At 57.2% G+C, this 20,206-nt stretch overlaps 2 protein-coding genes across 3 annotated transcripts; one reads left to right on the top strand and one right to left on the bottom strand.

Moving 5' to 3' along the window:
* Positions 1–327: 327 nt before the first annotated feature.
* SYPL2 (synaptophysin like 2) lies at positions 328–6,316 on the bottom strand. The gene is made up of 6 exons (XM_055819723.1): positions 6,158–6,316; positions 5,632–5,701; positions 3,658–3,783; positions 2,867–3,068; positions 2,578–2,769; positions 328–1,159 (listed from the first exon to the last, which is right to left on the bottom strand). The coding sequence occupies exons 1-6, from the start codon at positions 6,207–6,209 to the stop codon at positions 1,031–1,033; spliced, it is 771 nt and encodes a 256-aa protein (XP_055675698.1). The 5' UTR covers positions 6,210–6,316; the 3' UTR covers positions 328–1,030.
* Positions 6,317–6,921: 605 nt separating this feature from the next.
* PSMA5 (proteasome 20S subunit alpha 5) lies at positions 6,922–18,292 on the top strand. 2 transcript variants are annotated; one of them, XM_055819720.1, is made up of 9 exons: positions 6,922–7,080; positions 8,120–8,185; positions 10,467–10,593; positions 11,614–11,681; positions 12,482–12,589; positions 12,684–12,742; positions 13,604–13,706; positions 14,917–15,003; positions 18,010–18,292. In XM_055819720.1, the coding sequence occupies exons 1-9, from the start codon at positions 7,051–7,053 to the stop codon at positions 18,085–18,087; spliced, it is 726 nt and encodes a 241-aa protein (XP_055675695.1). In that variant the 5' UTR covers positions 6,922–7,050; the 3' UTR covers positions 18,088–18,292. The 2 variants fall into 2 exon arrangements, with proteins under 2 accessions (XP_055675695.1, XP_055675696.1); XM_055819721.1 differs by lacking the exon at positions 18,010–18,292 and having other exon boundaries at positions 13,604–13,814; positions 13,846–14,982.
* The last annotated feature ends 1,914 nt before the right edge of the window (positions 18,293–20,206 follow it).

The following is a 20,206-nucleotide window of genomic DNA, read 5'->3' as shown; positions in this document are numbered from 1 at the left end:
CAGCCAAGGGCAGTATGGACTGCCTATACTGCCTATATAGGCACCTATATAGGGGCTGGGGACCCCGGAGTTATTCCTATATGGGGGCTGGACTCCCAGGGTTACATATACCCCAATACAGGGGGGACAGCCAGGGCTATATATGCACCCCATACCCAGCCGGGGACCCAGGGCTTATACATACCCTATACAGAACTGGACATCCAAGTGCTCTATACCCTTCTATAGAGTTGGACAGCAGGGGTTACCCCTATAGAGAGCAGGATGCCCAGGGGTTATATATAGCCCCTATACATCAGCAGGTATTCAGTGTTTAATTACTCCCTGTACAGAGCTGGATACCCAGGGTTATATACAGCCCCTATATAGAGCTGGGCACCTGGGCTTGTTATATTCCCCTATACAGTGTTAATATACACTGTTAAATACAGACATTTAGGTGTTAATATACATCCCCTACAGAGAGCTGGCCATCCAGGGCTTCTACACCCGCTTTGGACATAGGGTGTTATCTATAGGAGGGCAGGACACCAGGAGTTACCCTGTGCAGAGCAGAACACCTGGGGGGGCGGGGCGGGGCGGGGGCACGGTTATATATAGCCCCTGTACAGAGCTGGGCCCCTGGGACTTATACGTATATATCCATATAGAGCGCTGGACACCCAGGTATCACATACACCCTTATATACGGAGCAGGACATCCAGGGGTCGTACTCCCAAGAGAGAGCCAGACACTGGGGGGTATATGCACCCCTATCTAGAGCTGGTACCCAGGACTTTTATACGCCCCCCTACAGACGCGGACACCCCCGAGTTACACGTAGAGCCCCCCTATACAGAACGGGACACCCAGGGTTACGCAGACCCCTATACACTGCCAGGCAGCAGCAGTTAATGCCCCCTACCCAGGGTCACGCAGACCCCCTATAGCATCCATACCCCCCGACACCCCGTCCCCGGGCTGGCGGCCGGCGCGAGGTCCCGAGGGACAGGCGGGACCCCCGGGGGACAGGCGGGACCCCCGAAGTGGCTACTGCTTGTCGATGGCACCCTGCTCAGCCGCGCTGTCACGGGGTGCCGCCGGCGCGTGCCACGACGTCTCCTTCAGCACGAACCAGCAGTTCCCGGCCCACAGCAGGAAGTTGATGAAGCCGAAGAGCTGGGGGGGAGAGGGGAGAGAGACCCCCGGTGCGGGGCACCCACGGGTGAGCCCCAGTCCCGGGCACCCCGTGCTCCTTGTGCGTCCCATGTGCCCCATGCAACCCATGCACCCATCACGCCCGATGTGCCCCGTGCACCCCTTGCACTCTACACACCCCATACACCCATGCCAGGGGGTGCATCACCACTGCCCACCCTGGCGTGGGGGTCCCCGATGGCTGGGGGGGTCTCATGGGGGCGCAGGTTGGGTGCCACAACCCATGGCACCAACACAGAATCCGCACCGTGGCCACGGAGCCCTCTCCTGGCTGAGCTCAGGAATCCAGCACGCGTGTGCACACACAAGGGCTTGCGGCATGAGTGTACACGTGTGTGCGCCTGCATGTGTGTACGTGCCTGTGTGCATGGCGTGTGCATCCTTTTCACACGAACACATGCGTGTGTGAATCCCTGTGCGAGTGTGCATCCGTGTGTGTGCATCCCTGTGAGTGTGCATCCCTGTGCCAGTGTGCATCTGTGTGAGTGTGCATCCCTGTGCAAGTGTGCATCCCTGTGTGAGTGTGCATCCGTGAGTGTGCATCACTGTGCGAGTGTGCATCTGTGTGAGTGTGCATCCCTGTGCGAGTGTGCATCCGTGTGTGAGTGCGCATCCGTGTGCGAGTGTGCATCCGTGAGTGTGCATCCCTGAGTGTGCATCCCTGTGCGAGTGTGCATCTGTGTGAGTGTGCATCCCTGTGTGAGTGTGCATCCGTGTGTGAGTGCGCATCCGTGTGCGAGTGCGCATCCGTGTGCGAGTGCGCATCCCTGTGCGAGTGTGCATCTGTGTGCGAGTGTGCATCCCTGTGCGAGTGTGCATCCATGAGTGTGCATCCCTGTGTGAGTGTGCATCCCTGTGCGAGTGTGCATTCCTGTGTTAGTGTGCATCCCTGTGCGAGTGTGCATCTGTGTGAGTGTGCATCCGTGTGTGAGTGTGCATCCCTGTGCGAGTGTGCATCCGTGTGTGTGCATCCCTGTGAGTGTGCATCCCTGTGTGAGTGTGCATCCATGTGTGAGTGTGCATCCCTGTGTGAGTGTGCATCCCTGTGCGAGTGTGCCCCCGTGAGTGTGCATCCCTGTGCGAGTGTGCATCCGTGTGCGAGTGTGCATCCATGAGTGTGCATTCCTGTGCAAGTGTGCATTCATGTGCGAGTGTGCATTCATGTGCATAGGCTTGGCAAGCCTGTGCAGGCATCAGCACACACATGTGTGCATGTGTGCACACACGTGTGCCCCCGCCAGGGTTGGGGGCTGCCTGGCTCTGCTTGAAGCACCATAAATCCCTCCCCCAAGCAAATCAATATACGTGCCCACATGTGCACGACTGTGTAGGTGCCCGCGTGTGCCCCCGTGCCCACGTGCAGGGCGCCCGGCTCTCACCACGGAGATGTTGGCCAGCCCCATGGCCGGCGTGGCGCCGGCGTTGCAGACCACCTCCTGGCCCTGGCAGACCCCCATGGCGGCGATGAGGCTGGCGGGCCGCGTGGCCGCCTTCACGTCGGTCAGCCCCTTGCCCCACGCCGCCGCCGCCACCAGCCAGAAGAAGGCGAAGCAGACGGTGATGCAGAAATCCTGCCGGGATGGATGGGGACATGGGGACGGTGGGCTCAGCCCCGGGACGGAGCGGTGCAGGATTTGCCCCCCCCGCCCAGGGATGCAGCTGCCTTACCGCAAAGGGGAGCTTCTTATTTTCGCTGTAGAGGGAATGAAAGCGCAGGTAAAGCACCAGAGCGGCCATGGCGTAGAGGAAGCAGAAGACCCCCAGGGTCACGAAAAATTCAGCAGGAGCAGAGAAATCGCCGATGAGGTGCAGGGTGCGGGTTTCTGACTCCTCCTCACAGTCCGGCATCTCAAAGGGGATCTGGTATAACCTGGGATAGCGGGAGGGGGGGAGTGGAGGGGACAAGGGGGTTGGTGGGTGCCCAGGAGCAGAGGGGACAAGGGGGACGGTGAGTGGCTGGGAGTGGAGGGGACAAGGGGGATGGTGGGTGGCCGGGAGCGGAGGGGACAATGGGGACAAGAGGGGGTGGCTCTGCCAGCCTGAAATAACCATGCTGGGGTGGTGCCCCAGGGATGGAGGGCATGGACCCGCTGCCGGGTCGGAACTGGATCCTTTGCCGTGGTCCCGTGCCCCAGCATGGGGCTGGTGGCCAGAGGAAGGAGCTAAAACTGTGGTTCGCAGGTGGCCCAGCTCCATCGTCACCATCCCTGATTAACGAGGATCCCTTATTAACAGGGATCCCCCCAGGTGGCGTCAGCACTGGAGCTGGGGTTGGCACCCCCCCTCTGGGGTTGGCACCCCCTTGCCCACAGGCACCATGGCCACGGTCCCATGGGGGTCCCGAGAGGGTTTAACCCCAACCCAGCACCCCACATCCCCCCCCCCCCCCAACTTGCTGTGGAGCCACGGCAGGTGCCGGGATGAGTTCTGGGGGGGGTCCAGGTTCGGTGCCCCCTCACCTGAAGGGGTACCCGAACTGGACGAAAATGGCGCTCATCTCTTTGGTTTCGCTGCTGCATCTCACCGTCACCCCGGTCTCGCCGCTGAAGGAGCCGCAGGCCCCGAAAGCAAAGATGGCGAAGAGCTACAGGAGAGGAGCAGCGGGTCAGGGGGGAGGGGGCTCAAGACCCTGGGTACCCCCCCACCCTAGGGTGGGATGCACCCAACCGGGGGTTTGCACCCCGCGGCGCTGAGTCACGGAGGCCGCGGCGGTGCAGGGCGAGCTGCCACCCCACAGCTGTCACCCTCGTGCGCCAGCACCGGGGTGGCCACCGGCACCGGGATTTGCAGCCAGGGGCGAAATAAGGGAGAGGTGGGGGGTGATGCTGGGGGGGGGGGCGCGGCAAGGCCAACCCCCACCTGAATTCTAGGCAGGGTGCTGAGTGCTGGAGCAGGTTCCCAGCAAACCAGGAGCATCAGCACAGTGGGGCCCCCGAGGTCCCCCTGTCCCCATTGGTCCCTCTATCCCCATCGGTCCCCCTGTCCCCATCGGACTCCTGTTCCCATCAGTCCCCCTGTCCTCATTGGTCCCTGTATCCCCACCAGTCCCCCTGTCCCCATCAGTCCCTCTATCCCCATCGGTCCCTCTATCCTCATCGGTCCCCCTGTCCCCATCAGTCCCTCTGTCCCCATTGGACCCCTGTTCCCATCAGTCCCACTGTCCTCATTGGTCCCTGTATCCCCATCAGTCCCCCTGTCCCCATCAGTCCCTCTATCCCCATCGGTCCCCCTGTCCCCATCGGTCCCTCTGTCCCCATCGGTCCCTCTATCCCCATCGGTCCCTCTATCCCCATCAGTCCCTCTATCCCCATCGGTCCCCCTGTCCCCATCAGTCCCCCTGCCTGGGGAGGTGCTGCTGCTGTTTCTCATCCCTCGCACCGAGCGGCTCTCATCTCCAGTGGAGGGTGCCGGGAAAACGCTGATCCCAAACAGTTTTCTGGCAGCTCATCCCGGCTGAGCTCACGGCTTCCCGGGGCCAGCTGGGTGAAGCCGAGAAGCCGAGCGGCCAGGCCTGATGCCGTGGGGATGGGCAGGCCCACGGGTAGCACCAAGGGTGGAAACAGGAGCATTAGCGGCTGCCCCAGGGATTTTCCTCCCTTACAGTGTCCCTGCCAGGGCCTGATCCTGCTCGGTGGCCCCACTGGCAGGGGGTGCCCAGTGCCTCCCCGGGTGGGATTACCAAAGCAGAGAGCTGTGGGACGGGGGCAAAAGCCCCCTCAACCCAGCTCCTCCAGGTGGGAGATGCTCAAATGGTTCCAGCTTCATGCCTCTGGGCTGAGCGCCCCCCCCGTGCCTCAGTTTCTCCAGTGCTGGCACCTGGGTGCGGGGCTGGCTGGGACCCCCCCGGCCACCGTGCTGCAGAAATGCCGCCCTGAAATACAATCCTGGAGCCATTCATGGCACGGCCAGGATGGCGGCGGGGCGCGCAGGCGCTTGGCTCCCCCCAGCCCTGGGTCCCCCCTCCTGGGGCCCACCGACCCCCCATCCCCCTCCCCATCCACTTGCCCCCATCCCCCCTGAGCCTGTGGGAATGATGGGGACCCAGCACCCCAATGTCATCGTCTCCTCTGGCATGGCCAGGCAAAGCCACCTGCTCAAGGTCACTGGGGGGGCCGTGTGGCCCGAACCCAGGCGTCCGGGCGGTCCCGCACCCCACGTCCCCCGGAGCCCCCCCAAGATGGGGTCCCCATGCCCAGGGCTGACAGTGTGTGTGTGGGGGGGGGTTCTGTGGAGGGGCAGGGGGGGGCTCCAGGGTCTCCTGGGGATTTAGGAAAGCAATGGGGCACCCTAAATCTGGGGGGGGGGGGGAAAGTGCTGGACAGGGGTCCCACGGGACCGGCCCCCAAGGGTGCTGGGGAAGAAGCTGTGCCCCGGGGGGGGTCCCGGTGCCGGGATCGGGCCCGGGATGGGGGGTGCACCGCGCGGGGACTCACCATTCCAGCACCTTGATGAAGCCCAGGGGCTCCTGGAGGCGGCCCCAGCGCACCCGGCCAGGACACGGTCCTGCGGGGAGAGAGCAGCGGGAGCCGGGGCACCGGGATGGCATCGGGGGCTGCTCCGGGGAACCGGTGGGCTGCACCGGGGAACCGGGGGGCATGCACCGGGGAACCGGGGGGGATGCACCGGCGGCTGCCACGGGGGGAGCGGGGAGGATGCACCGGCCACGGCGGCAGAGCAGTGGAGCGCTGCACCGGGACACCGGGGGCTGCACCGGGCGGCTGCAGCGGGGGGCTGCACCGGGACACTGAGGGGTGCACCGGCGGTAGGACCGGGACACTGAGGGCGCACCGGGGGCTGCACCGGGACACTGAGGGGTGCACCGGGGGTCGTATGGGGGGACCGTGGGCTGCCTCGAGGGTTGCCCCGGGAGTTGCCCCGGGGAACTGTGCCGGGCCACCGCGGTGCCGCACCGGGAGGCTGCCCCGGGCACCGGAGAGGGGGGTCGCACCGGAACCCTACCTGGAGCCGGGGCGCTTTGTCGCCGGCCGCGGGGGCGCCCGGGCTCCGACATGGCCGGGCCGGGGGCGGTCGGTGGTGCCTCCGCCGCCCGCTGGGACCGCTCCGCTGTCGGAGCCGCCACCGGGAACCCCACCGCCCCCGGGGCGGGCAGCACCGCCCCGCCCCAACAGGGCCCCCGGTCCGCCCCCGGCCACCCCCGGGACAGCCCCCCGCCCCGGTCCGCCCCCGACCCCTCCGCCCAGCGTGGAGCCGGCCCGCAGCGGGAGGGGCAGCCCTCCCCGGGGGTGTGTGTCCGTCCGTCCGTCCATCGGGCTGTCCGACCCCCACTCAGTTCTCCCGGTGTCCCCTCAGCCTGTAACGGGACGGGAGCCCGTAACTGGGCCGGTAACGGGACTGTCGGCACCGCACCGGGAGCTGGGTGCCCGGGGTGCCGCCACGGCGCCGGAAGGCCCTGGGGTATGCGATGCCTCTGGGCCGGGCACCCCCTCCCCCGTCCCCCCGGGCCGGTACCCCGCCCCGGTGCCCGCGGGCGCGCCCGCCCGCGCCGTGGCCACGCCCTCTTTCCCTGACCCCCGCTGAGATATGACCACGCCCCCTTTCCCTGGCCACGCCCCTCCCAGAGCTCCCTCCAATCCCCGCCGGCATGCACTCCGCCCCTATCCTCTTCGCCGAGCCCGCCCTCCCCGTTTTCCTTATTGGCTCGCTGGGCGCCGATGCGGACCAATGGCCAGGGCGGCGCGGGGGGAAGTGGGGCGCGGGGGCGGGGCGGCGCCTGCGCGGTGCGGGCCCGCTGGCCGGAAGCGCGGAGCAGAACCCGGCGAGGGCAGAGCGGCGCTCCCGCCTTCGCCGCCCCTTCCCCGCCGCGACCCCCGCGTCCCGCTGCCGCCGCCGCCATGTTCCCTCACACGCTCCGAGTACGACCGGTGAGTACCCTGCCGCCCCCGCCGCCCCCCGCCCCCGCCCTCCCCGCCGCCCGCGGCCTCCGGCTGAGTCACGGGCCTGCGGCCGGTCACCACCCTCCCTGTCCCGGTAGGCCCTGTCCGGCGCCTCTCGTCGTGGGGCCGCTCTGAGGAGCTGGCGAGGACACCGCGGCCCTCTTGGGCCCCTGCCAAGGGCCCCTGCCCGTCCCCGGCCCCACTCCGCCCGGTCCGTGGGGACCCCCGCCTCGCTGGGTACCGGTACGGCCGTCCGGGTCGGGGCCGTCCCCTCTCTTACGGCGGCTCTTCCTCCCTCTTTCTGTTTCCTTTTGGGGTTTGGAGAGCCCAGTTGTGTTAAATACGGGAGAAGTGAGGGCACGTCCCGTGTGACCGGGAATTTCCAGTGCTGAGAGGCCCCGAGGCCCCAGCTGCGGGGGGGAGGCTGTGTGGGAGGGGGTGGTAGTGTCTCTTAAAGCTGTAGTTTATCTTGTTAAATGTCTTCTGGAAGCTTTTCAAGAAGTTTTAAGAAGGCTTTTGGAGAAGTCCCTTGGAGGGTGTTGTGTATGGGTGGAGGCCCTGGGCACAGCACTGCTCTTGCTCGCAGCACAAGGGCTCTGGGGAGGAGGTGCAGGGGTCTCCCGCCCGGTGCGGGTGGGCTGGGAGCAGGCGGGGGAAGCCAGGCAGGGCTGGTGTGTGGGGAGGAGGTGGGTGGGATGAGGTATCGAGACAGGAACAGGTCTGCGCCGGTAAAACAAAATTCTCCTGGCGCTGAGAGAAGGCGCGCTGTTTGGAGTGTGAAGGCAGTGTGCTTCCAGCATCCACAGTGTCGAGTGTGCCATGAAAACCAACTCTTATCCTGAATCCAGACCCTGCCGCGAGGGTGACGGGCTCCAGCGAAGCCGTGACATGTTCCAGCTGCTGCTCCTGTGTTACCTGTCCCCGGCTGGCATCGCCTTTTCTGCCATCACTCTTGAATAACGAGCTGTGTTTCTTGTGAGCCATCAGTTTTGTGCCCTTTACACCGTCTCTGATGTCATTCTTTCAGGGGTGTGAACACTTTTTCTCCGGAGGGAGGCTGTTCCAAGTGGAGTATGCAATGAGGCCCATAAAGGTATCGTCAGCTCCGTCCGGTTGCCAAACTGATGTTAAGGGCTCTTTCAAGCCCGAAGTCTGGGTTTCATCAGAAATAAAACAGTCAAGTTCTGTTTGTTTGGCTGTGGTCTTGCTCTGCAGCGAGGCAGGGTTTGGCTGGCTCCCAGGGCAGTACGCAACACTGAATGGGTGCTGCTGCCTTTCTCCATAGGTGCCACTCCTGCGTGCCACTGCTCTGGCAGCTCTTGCTAGCCTCTCACCTACAGCTTGTAGTAGGAGAGCTGCGTGCCAGCGTTTGATTCCATCTGCCCAGCCGAACCCCCCTGCAGCTCTGCTCTTTATGGGTCGTGAAGAATCAAAAGCCATCGATTTCCCCCAAATGCAGGGGAATGTTCCCCCCCCGCCTCCTGCCAACCAATTTACCCCCAAACCAAACACAATCCAGAGATGTAAATCCCTAAATGAAACCTACTAAAAGCTAACATTGAAGCGAGGGGTGCTGAATGCCTGTGCACCGTTATTCTGCCTGCAAAGGTTTTGCGCTGCCAGCACATCGTGCACTTCGTGTCCATAAACACTTGCAAAGAGCAGATGAGTGCTCTGCTTTCTCTTCACCTCCCTGAGCTTAATGCAGCGTTCCCTTCTGGTCCATGGGCTTTATAAATATGGAATAACTTAAACAAACACAAAGTGGCAATTCTTCTTTTGCTAGGTCAACTTTCCTTTTCTTAGCTTGCCGCTGTTGCGGCTTGGAGTGTGTCACTGTTTGCTCGGGGTGAATTTGAAACCCTGAAGGCAAAGGTTGTTACGAGCAAACAAACCTACCTCTGCGGAGCTAAATGGTCTTTCTGGGGCGCGAAGTGTTCTTGATAAATGTTCTTGTTTCTGGGAATGTGGGCACTGATTGCGAGTAAGTTTAAACTCGGGGGAAGCTGGTCAAGTTTTGAAGTGAAGAAGCCCCGAGCAGGCCTGTGTTTGCACAGGGGGAAAAGAGGGTACTGGCTTTATCTTTCTTGTATTGCTTTAGCTCATGGGGGCAGTACTTAAAGGAGGGGGCAAAAAGTAATAATGTTTATTAAGGCATTGGGAAGTAAAAACTCCCAGAAGGATGTCGGTTACCATGCTGACTCTATTATTACAAATATATCTACTAGCATAGCAATCGTACCGAAGCTGTCTGGCTTTTTCATTTTTCCAGGTCAGCCCATGAGCTTACCAACAAAATTGCTGCCGCTCGGGTGGCTCCTGGGACACGTTACATGTGGTGCCCCTGCGTTAGGGGTGTAGGAGGAGTTTTTACTCGCGTGCTGTAGCTTCATTAACAAAAATACACATCTGAAATGACACCCGTTGTCCCTTCTTCCCTTGGGGTTTGTGCGCAGCTGTGGCATGCTGCATGCTTAAAGGACGGGAACGTTGGGCAATGCCTAAAACCATGGCTGTCTCTAATGGAGCAGGGAGATTCCTCTCTGCCAGGCCTGTGGTTATAGGGGTAGCTACCTGGGGAAGCCTGCTGCTGCAATTAGGCCATGTAGCCTGATTGGGCTATTTGGAGTCAGTATCTCCACACCACAGCTAGTACAGTTACTCCAGTAAATTCCCCAGTGTGGCAAAGCTGCAAGTGCTGGGAGCAAGGTAGGGGCCTGACACCCCCTGTCAGCTGTGCTTGTGGCCACGGTGACACTGCGGTGTCCTGCAAGACCAGGGTAAAACCTGCTGCGGTGTCAGCTGTAGGTGATTAACTGCTGCCTGGAAAATGGTACCTGCACAAAACGCTTTTATTCCTCTTGTAAAGTTTGCGGATATGAGAACACTTGGGAGAGAAGGAGCTAATGAAAAGAAGAATGCCAAAGCCAGAAGTGCAGATGCAGTCAGAACTAAGGCCGTTATGTGAGATCCTCCTCTCTCACTTTAAAATTTAATTTCTGTCTTGCGAAGGAAGATTTGCCAGGCCTTTTAAATTCATAAGGTTTTAAGCTGTAAAAATTGATGTTGGCTGGGGAAGAGATTAGTGATTTGCAGCAGCCCCGCTGGGTTCTGATGAACTAATCAGCTGAGAAGCAGCAAGAGTTTAACCTTTCCAGTTTCCTAGTTCAAGTCGTATCATTTAAAATTTGGTGTGTAAAGCCGTAGAGTCTTGCGGGTAGGTTTCTGTGTTGGTGATGCAATTGTCTTGAAAACAAAATGGCCTACAAACAGTAGAAGTCAAAATTGGCATCGCATCGTTTATATTTATGCGAGCTGTCGCGGCTAGACCTTGTGTCGGGTGAGGTGGGTGGTAACTGTGCGGTGGTTTTCAGCTTGGTTCCACGGCCATCGGGATCCAGACCTCGGAGGGCGTCTGCCTGGCTGTGGAGAAGAGGATCACCTCCCCGCTCATGGAACCCAGCAGCATTGAGAAGATTGTAGAAATCGATTCCCACATAGGTAAAGAGAAAGATGTGAGCTTTGGGTGCCCCTCTGGAGGAGCCCTGGGAGCATCCCTTGAGTTTTGGATATGATTATATATATATATGTATGTAATAACACTCTGTCCCCTGGGAGTTTCAGAAGCAGCGTTTCAGGGCTAGCTTTCCCTGCGGACAGCTCTGCTGAGCCGAACGGGAATGCTCATCCCTGAACACCAGGTTCTGGTACACTGGTTTTCCAGGCTCCAGGCCAGCAGGACATAGTTACAGGAGCAGGAAGAGGCAGCTGAAGCACCCCCCTTCCCTGCCTCAGTGACCTCTCTCATGAAAGCTCATCCCAAATTTAGATCTGGGAGGGCAGGGAATTACTGCAAAAGGCTTGACTGGAGGCCAGTTTCTCTGGGAGCACTAATGTTAGCCCGTGCCCCTGTGCGCAGCAGCCTCTGCACCAAGAGGGGGGCCACGGCAGGCTCTTGACCAAATATGTCGCCTTGAAAAGCAGGAGACCTCCAAAATACCCATGTTGCTGATGACATGGATTGTGGAAGGAGCTCTCCAAGTGTCTGATTTCCTCCTCCGGTGTGCTTGCGATACAGCCCCTCTCCTCCTGGCGCAGGATCTGGGCTGGAGGCTCCTGCTGCATCCCCCCCCAGCTGTGGCTTAGCCAGCCCTCCCCATAGAGGGTACAAAGGCGTTCCTCTTCAAAACGGTTTCTGCATTTCTGTCCGTTACCTTCCCTTGGAAGGCCTCAAATGTGTTGCCTTTAACCAGTTCAGGCTTGGAGTGGGTGGCAGGTGTGACTGGGATAACTGGGATCTGCCTGCCCTTCAGCTGGGTGGCCATCCTTGCTCTTGAGCAAATCTGTTTCAATCCCATCCTCTCCAGCAGGCTGCGGTGCGGCACTGCTGTGCGCTGCTGCGCAGGGCCACACGCTGCCCTGCAGCCTTTTCTGTTTCACTGCGGGCTTTGGGAGGTCTGAGGGAAGAGCACGTCACAAATAATCAGTGAAATGACTCGTGTTTTCCCTCTCTGATTCCAGGGTGTGCCATGAGTGGCTTAATAGCTGATGCAAAGACTTTAATTGATAAAGCAAGAGTGGAGACTCAGGTAAGACTTGACATCTCTCTCTTCTTAAAACACCAGCACCAGTCTTGGGGGCATCTCGGAAGTCTCTGGCACGGGAAGATCGTTACAGCGGAGGAGCTGGTGTGGAGTGGGAGGCTTGCGGGGAGTGTAGCTTTCCTCACGGGGTTTTTGCAGGACAGGTGGAGCCTCGTGCATATTCTTTTCCTCTTTGGTATTGCACGTTTGGTGGGAATTTTACAGCAGGGTCTCCAGTGGTCTCTTAGCCCTGGCAGATGTGCCTCGGTGAATGTGTAGGACTGCGTGTTAGAACTTTGCTTTGACAGAAGACTGGTTATATTGGTTATGGTTTTGGCCCCTTAAATGTAATTGGTGCCTCAGCTGCTCGGAGGTCCCAGGTACAAATCTCTGTGCTGTGGTAAAGACTTTCCCAGTGGGGTTTCCCTGCAGGGCAGCACTCCTCGACCCCCTGGAGAAGTGGATAACCCCATCACTTCAGAAACAGATACTGGGATGAAGTGCTCCAGCCTTGTATTTTCCTTGTTGGCATCTCAAGACCTACCTAGGTATCCCAAGCTTTTCTGGGGGATCCCTGCACAAGCCTCCCAGCTTCTGCGCTTTCCACTCTCTTCCTGGTGCTTCTGTTTTGTGGCTGAACAGGCCGTGCCCTGGGTGCCAGCAGCCTGCCCAGGCGCTCTGGAGGGAAGGTGTCTTTGTGGCTATGCAGGGCATCACTCCAGCCCGCCCTGTGAACAATCCAGGATTATTGTTATTTTGGGAACAAGGTGATAGTTTGAATCCTTATTAATTTTTTTCCCTTGCAGAATCACTGGTTCACCTACAATGAAACCATGACAGTGGAGAGCGTGACGCAGGCTGTGTCCAACCTGGCGCTCCAGTTTGGGGAGGAGGATGCGGACCCGGGGGCGATGGTGCGGAGCTGGGGGTGCTCTGGGGAGGTGCTGTTGGTTCTTCTTTGACTTTGCCCTCGGCCTTGCCTAACCTGTTGGCTCCTTTCTGTTGCAGTCTCGTCCGTTTGGCGTTGCACTGCTTTTTGGAGGAGTTGATGAGAAGGGACCCCAGCTGTAAGTTTGGCTCTCTTAATCCAGACCAGCTCTGGGAAGAGGCAGAACCTCTACTGAAACTTCCCAGGACATTTTAATGGCTTCGTTCTGGGATTGTACTTAAGCCAAATACTTGGGGTTTATCCCATTATGTACCTGACATGTGTGTTAATGCTTTTAAACCCTTCCTTTCAAAGCATGGGTTGCAGCAGCCTGAGCACTGGCTGTTGGTTGGGGCTTGAAGAGAACACTGCCATGTCTTCACCAAATCCTTGGGTTTTTAACATGGTTTTCTGGGCAGGAGGGAGGTGTTAAAGCTCTCCTCATCCCCAGTATATTCTTACCTTTCCCTAAAGGACTAGCAGAGCCACTGGTAACATAATATGTGGAGCCTGCTGTAACATTCCTTGGGGAGGTGGTGGAGCGCTTGTAACCTGAACTTGAGCGCTCAGCCTCTGCTGGTGGTGGGAAGAGCCAGCCCAATAAGGTCTCCCCACCGTCTCCCTCCCAGGAGCAGCAGCAAAAACGTGCTGGGTTTAGTGAAAAAAAAAACAACCAAGGGGTGTGTGTGTGTGTAAAATAAAAAGGAAAATTATTCTGCTCTGAGCATGGAGGGCTGTGTCAGGAGTGTATAGCTCTCCCAGCGTAGCAGCCCAGCAGGAGTCTGCTGGTGGCTGTGGTGCCCCTCAGACCTAGGTCTCCTCCTGTGTGGACCTGTGCTGATGGCAGCAGCAGTCCCCTGAGGCCACCAGGTGCGGGGAGGAGGCTGGGCGCAGCGTGGGGCTGGGGAGCTCTGGGAGCACCGTGGGTCTGGTGGGAAAGCCCTCGGGGTGCCGTGGGGTGGGGTGCAGCGGCTGTTCATGCACACCCGTGTTCCTGCAGGTTTCACATGGACCCTTCGGGGACGTTTGTGCAGTGCGACGCCAGAGCGATTGGCTCCGCCTCGGAAGGCGCACAGAGCTCCCTGCAAGAGGTTTACCATAAGGTAAAAGGCTGGGTTGGGGCTGATATCTCACAAGCTACAGAGGTACCTCACGACCTACATTTCTTCCCGAGGAGTGATTCATAGGACTCCTCCTGCCCTATAGAGGAGGTGTGTGAGCTAGTCCTGCCCTATAGAGGAGGTGTGTGAGCTCGTCAGGGTGGGACTCGGTCCTTGGCAGTTGATCCTGTGATTAGGTGTCAGCGCTGAGCTGCTGGATGAGGATCTCTACGATGAGGAGAGTACTACTACCAGCAGCTTCCCCCCAGGGCTGCAGCTGGAACACGAGACCGGTGTCTGAGATGACGGTCTCCGCCTCTAGCGGGTGATAATTAAGACCATGTCAGGAAGTACTCTATAAATAAAAGAACTGCTGGTCAGCAGCGGGGCTTGGTATGGATGCAGCCTGAAGCGTAAGGAGCTAAAGCAAGCGGCTTCGTTTCACCAGATCTGTTAAGCCAGTGAAGTTAATGGATTTTACGCTGCAAGTACTGATCCTATTTAATATCAAATACAAACTTTCTTCCCTCCATGAGGAGGGAGGTGCCTGGTTTGTGTAGTGAGAAACCAAACACTGTAATGAGAAGCATAATTGATGGTGTTGATTGCTGTGAAGACTTCCAGCCTAAGACTTAATAACCTAATTTGTTCACTAGCAGAATTGTCCCAAGTTCTGGGCTCTCTGGCTTGTTTACTGTCTTCCAAGTGCAAAGTAACTGCAAACACAGCTATTGTCACTCTCCGAATGTTGCATTGCCCTCTGGATCTAGTTCCCCCTCCTGCAGGGATTTAAATGATTAAAGCATGAAGGCTTCTGCCAAGAGGGAGTCCGGCTTTTCGGAGCTCCTGCTGGAGTTTGTTGGGAGGAACTGCTTGACAGACAGTAATGGTGAAGAGAAGTGGGCCCTTGTGTCCCGATCCTGACAGTAAGGTTTATGTGCCCAGATTAACAGTTCCTAAGCTTTGTAAAAAGTTACACAGAAGCAGAAAGTCACCATCCTTGCAATTGTCACTGTCCTGCCCAAACAGTGCACTTTGATCTCTTGTTGATGCTGTAGATAACTTGATAAGCTTTTCAATTTGCTGCCAGCGACAGCTTGAAGGATTTGAGAAGAGCAAGGGGGAGAGCAGCACGCTTTCGCGGTCAAAGGGGAAACGTCCAAGCACTTCCTTGAACGTCAACAGTGCAATTAATGACTGATTTGTTTTACAGTCGATGACGCTGAAAGAAGCAATCAAATCTTCCCTCGTCATCCTGAAACAAGTTATGGAGGAGAAACTGAATGCAACCAACATTGAGGTAACTGTGACCCCGTTAGTGGCGTGTGATGGCAGCTTGCAGCGCTTGGCGCGGAGCAGGAAGCTGCGCTGCCTGTAGGCTTTGCTTCCTCGGTGCAAATCCTGCTGGCTGCACAGCGAGTGTCTTGGTCGGTAGGGTCTTGCATTTTAAACATCCAGGTGAGAAAGCTGCCTGCTTGCTTTCTGGAGAGGAGGCTTGTCTCTGCTTCTGGAGCAAGGGGTGAGCCGGCGGAGCCGCTCGAGGTTTCCCAAGCCAGCGGCTGGCTGGCTGCAGATGTTCTGGCGCATTCGAGCTGCCCGTTGTAGCATGTCATGTGTGGCACATTGGGAAGGTTGGAGCTTTCTTTGGACTTGCAGAGGTGTGCAGCCTGGCTGATCCATGAGTGCTGGCAGCAGTGATTCTTGCGGGGCTCCCTGGATGTGGGCTGGAGCCTCTGCTGACCTTACACGGGCCGAGTCAGCCAGTGGGAGCCTTCCGTGCCAGCCAGATCGCTTTTTCTTCCCCTGGGTTTAGCCATTCTTTTTTTCCGTGGTACTTGTAATATTAGAAGGAATGAAAATTATACAGCTTCTGGACTTGCTATATTCAGTCTTGGGTCAGGGCCAAAAATCTGTTGGACAGGAGGACCAAAGAGGTGAAGCTTGGTGAAGCCTCCGGGTGTGAATATGCTCCTCTAACCTCTGGCACTTGCCCACAAGTGGCCGGGCTCGCAGAGCTCAGCTTGACCTGGGCGTGCAGTGCTCTCGGAGACCCCCACAGATGTAGTGGCACCGCTCCCCTCAAGCCCTGCTCGTTAGACTTCCAGTGCTCCTTTTTAGGCAGCAAAGGTAAAAACCCTTCCAGTTTGTTAGTGATAATGCATAGATGATGAGCAGGGCTGGCGTATAGAGTTTGCTTCTATTTCTGGCGGGTTATGAGACACTAGACCTTTTCAAATCATGTCATTCCAGCTCCTGAGCTGCTCTCCTCCCGTCGTTGTCCTGTTCCTTTCCTCTCAGTGCTGGGAACCCATTTCCCAAACAGCCTAAAAGTGTGCACCCCATTTTTTTATTAAATAGCTGCTGCTGGGGACCCTTCCTGACATGATTAACTGGCTGTCTTTGGGGGAAAGGGCCAACAGCATGCTGAAAACTTAGACGCTGTCCAGACATGATGCTGGCCAGCTGAAATCTGCTTCCCCAGATGCTCTCCCAACCTGAACTGATCAGTTCTCTCTCTATCAGCTTCAGGTCTCTTCTGGAAGATCTGCATACAGTGCGAATAAATTGAGGCAGGGGAGCGTGTACAGTATCCTTATGTCATGTCCCCGTTTAACAGGGCTTAACTGTGCTTGGCAAAGCTCTGAATGTGTTGAGGAATCATATCAGGGTGAAGTATGAGAAGAATGCGCTGAGGATTAAAAGGTCTCTTCTATTGACTCAAGTCACCCTTCTGGCTGAAAGTCTTCTACCTGAAGTAGCTGGTTTGCTTTCCAGCCTTTTAGAAGTATGTGGTGGTCAGGTTTATTTACTCTAGCTGCTTCCACCTCTTGTATGGGGTTTTCCATCTAGCAGCAGAGAGAAAGGGCAACGTGTGGTCATGGAAAGAGTTAAATCTGTTGCCAGCAAGGGTCAGGAGAGCCTTAAACAATGTTAGGCTTCTAAATTAATTACTTCCCTGTGAAGCCTGTAAGGGAATAGTTGAGGGAAGCTTTTGCTTGCAGGGAGAAGGTGAGGCACAGGTTTGAGTGGAGTACTTGGCGTCTCTGAATACATGGTTTGGGGTTAGGGTGCCTATATGTGTGTCGCTGAGTCCATGTGGGTGTAGCGTCAGGCCAGTGCCCATACAGGTGATCTGAGGGGCCTGAAGTGGCATCTGTAAGTGTCTCTGACATGTCTGAGAATGCCAGGTAAAGCCTGGGCTGTCTGGGGCTCTCAGGCTGTGTTTGGGATGTTTCTCCTTGTGAAAGGCTTCTGGGTACCCTCCCTCTACCACAGAAGCATGTCCTACCATCTCGTGCTGTTTTCTGGGTGACCTTGCAAGCAGAGAAGCGGATGAAGAGCTCTGGGATTTGCCAGGACCCTCCTGCAGCTTCAGCTTATTGCAACCAAACACTTCAATCCCTTAAGAGTAAAGATACGTGCCTGGTGCCAGGGGGTGGCTGCAGGCGAGGTCTTGGAGCATCCCAGCTAGCTCCTGCAAGCTCGCTGCCTTGCCTGCCCGCGGCAGCTGCCTGTATCTTGGGCTCTCGTACCACAAGCTAGGCGCGAACCAAAGTCCTACTTACATTCCTTTTCCAGCCTGGTCATTCTGCAAGTATGTCTTGTTCTGGTGCACGCCCTGTGAAGTGTCTCAGCTGTCTGCCCTGGATGCTGTCTCTGCTCTTGGCAAAGGGGCAGGGTAGAGCGTGTTGTCCCCCAGCTTTGTCCCTTGGGCTTTGCCTTGGAAGAGATTTCCTTGGCCGGCTTGTACAGGGCACTAGGCTGCTGCAAGGTGCACCGTGGCTTGCTTATTGTTGGTATTTGGTGATCAAAAGGCAGGTTTGCCTCTGCCTCTGTTTCCCAGAGCTAACCCCCAGTCCCCTCTTGAGTGTTTTGCTGTCTTGGGTCTCATAAGGCACGTAATGGGCCAGGATTTGTGCCTTTGGTTAGTTACCGGAGGAGGAGAGGCACTTCTGCTGAGGGCACGGTGAACCGCCCCTCTCTAAGGAGTGTTTGATGAAGAACTCGTGTTCACAGGGTCTTTTTCCTCAGCAAGCAGAAGCAGAGCCTGCCTGTTCCCAATAGACGTTCCCTGCTGCTGCTACTATGAGGAGACTGAGTCAATTAAAAGCTATTTCTGCAGCAGGCAGCTATTTTAGGGAATCAAAGAGCATGTTACGGAGTGGAATGATCTTTGCTGGGCTGGCAGATCAGGCAGCTGAGAAGGAACAGCTGCTCTGTCTGCTGCGGCTGCTCTCTGTTCCCTGCCCCATGCTGTCACTTCACATATGCGGGCACACTTAACCCCTTGCTCCTTCTCTTTCAGCTTGCCACAGTGGAGCCTGGGATGAAGTTCCACATGTACACAAAAGAGGAGCTTGAAGAGGTCATCAAGGATATTTGAAAAGGAGAGAGAGACTCTCTCAAAGGCTCGTTCCCCCGCGATCAAAGCGAACTGACTCTCGGTTCCTTCCAGTACCTGTGATTTTGTTTTCCAGCAGCATCTGTAATTGCTCTTCTTAGAAGGCTCTTGAGGTTTTTTTACAGTTTCTGTACATAACTGATCTCTACAGTAAGAGGAAATGATAATAAATCATTTTGTTACTCTATCCTGGCTTCCTCATTGTGGAGGTCTGAGGCGAGGGGGCCATTTATAGCTAAAATCAGGGGCAGATGAGGGCAACATCTGCTGCAGAAGCTGGTGCTGGGCGAAGCAGCACCTGCCAGGTTTGTGGTGGTGCAGTGCTGGGTCCGTGCTGTGGCAGTAGCAAGTCTCCCTCTCGTGGAGAGCGCGGTGATATCGCATCAACAGATCGGTGTGTAATTTCGCCCGAGTCTAGAAAAACGTTAGATTTTTAGATCTGCTCGTACCTGTTCGGTACATTGCCCTTGTCCTGCTCCAGCGGTTTTAGTCTGTCCTGATTACCTGGAGCTCTAACTCCTTTCCAGGGAGGACATCCGTAACCAGGCTTGGATTTTGCATGTCCTTTTAGCGGAGCTTAGAAATACCTGTAAAGGGCTGCGATAGACCAGAGCCCGCCAAACAGGAACAGGTCTGTGGTTAATGGGACATTAAATTGTGCAAGTACCGCTTGATTTTGAGGGTAGTCTTGTGACCAGCAAACTTCAGCTTATCTACTTCACAGGGCTTGGTGCTCTTCTTTCTCTGTCCCCAGCAGACATCTCTATCCTTGGCCTCAAAATAGCATCTGAGCGTTAAAGATCGGTCTGGTAAGGGAATAAACTGAGATTAGTACAATGTTTTCCTACGACAGCGTGCCTGCATCAGGGGCTGGAAAGGCAGCTCTGCCGTGGCCCCTGGTAGCCTGCCCCGTGCTGGCCTGTGAGCGCTGGCAGGCAGCAGAGGCTGCTCCGCTCTGTCCTATTTTGAGAAATTACTGGTTCACCCTGAACAAAACAACGTTGTCTGCCACGGAAGAGATGGACGTGGCCTGTGCTGCTGCCGGGAGGGGGTTTGCCTGGTAAGTGGGGACGTTTCCAGCATTACGTTTGGCTGGAAGGAGTGACTTCCCTCTCAGTTCAGCGCTAGGGATGCTCCACCAGGCGTTTGATCGCTTGGCAAAGCCAAACAGTCACAGCAAACCTCGGCTGATCTCACACCTGCCAGCCTTTACCTCTTCCGGAAGGGAAAATGCCAATCCTATTAATTTTTTCCTCTCTTGCCGTTGCCAGACGTGCAGGAAGGGAAGCCAGGTCTTCATGGCTGGAAGATCAGTCCTTGGGTAACCTCAGTTTTCAGAACAGCCGAGCGCCGCCTTCTCGGGAGTTCCTGCTGTGAGCTCCCCCTCTTTGCGTCTAAAGGAAACAAACTGGATCACTGGGCGATGCCCCAGGTGGTGGAGAGTTGAACACACCACCTGTACCTGCAGGTGGAAGAGCAAACAAACCAGATCATCGGTGGACTTTACCCTTTGGGGAGATGGTCTTTGTTGCCTGGATGGGGGGAGCCAGCCCACCCCTGCCCCTGGCTGTCGGTGGGGAAGCCAGCCTGCCTCCAGCATCGCCTGCGCAGCTTTGGAGCGTGGTACCTGCTCTGGGTGCCACTCCTTGTCCCCGAGATGAATCTGCAGCAATGAGGGTGGCTCCGGGGCGGAAGCTCGCCTGTCCTGAATATCCAGCAGGCCGGGATGATGGCCGGGGCACCACCCTGAGCATCGCCCGCATCAAACCACCCTGCAGGTGGAACGGGGGCTGCTCTCAGCTGCTGCCTTTATCTTCATCTTTACCATGCTTCAGAGCTTTAGATCATCCCAAAGCTTGCTCATATTCCCTTCAGGAAGGAGACAGGAGTATCCCAGCTGTTGTAACCCACCCTGCCCCATGAAACTCTGCCGTTGCAGGAGGCGGTGCTGCTCCCGGGTTTGTTTGTGCCCTAAGAAACACAAAAAGCCAATTCTTCCCAGCGCTGTGCTCCAGTGGAAAATGGTCCTTTGTGCCCTGCCCTGGCACATGGTTGCGGGTGGCAGCGTCACATGAGCGTGGTGCCCCGCGTGCCCTGTGTC

Source organism: Falco peregrinus, chromosome 16 (assembly GCF_023634155.1).
Source record: "Falco peregrinus isolate bFalPer1 chromosome 16, bFalPer1.pri, whole genome shotgun sequence".
In the NCBI taxonomy this organism is placed as follows: Eukaryota; Metazoa; Chordata; class Aves; order Falconiformes; family Falconidae; genus Falco; species Falco peregrinus.
This window is presented reverse-complemented; position numbering and strand designations above follow the sequence as displayed.

Excerpts from the sequence above, each read along its gene's own strand:
- PSMA5 (XM_055819720.1), top strand. The coding sequence starts at position 7,051 with ATGTTCCCTCACACGCTCCGAGTACGACCG. Across the intron at positions 11,682-12,481 it reads AAGCAAGAGTGGAGACTCAG|AATCACTGGTTCACCTACAA; the intron begins GTAAGACTTGAC and ends TTTCCCTTGCAG. Across the intron at positions 13,707-14,916 it reads TGCAAGAGGTTTACCATAAG|TCGATGACGCTGAAAGAAGC; the intron begins GTAAAAGGCTGG and ends TTTGTTTTACAG.
- SYPL2 (XM_055819723.1), bottom strand. The coding sequence starts at position 6,209 with ATGTCGGAGCCCGGGCGCCCCCGCGGCCGGCGACAAAGCGCCCCGGCT. Across the intron at positions 3,069-3,657 it reads CAGTTCGGGTACCCCTTCAG|GTTATACCAGATCCCCTTTG; the intron begins GTGAGGGGGCAC and ends CCGCTATCCCAG. Across the intron at positions 1,160-2,577 it reads GGCTGGCCAACATCTCCGTG|CTCTTCGGCTTCATCAACTT; the intron begins GTGAGAGCCGGG and ends TCTCCCCCCCAG.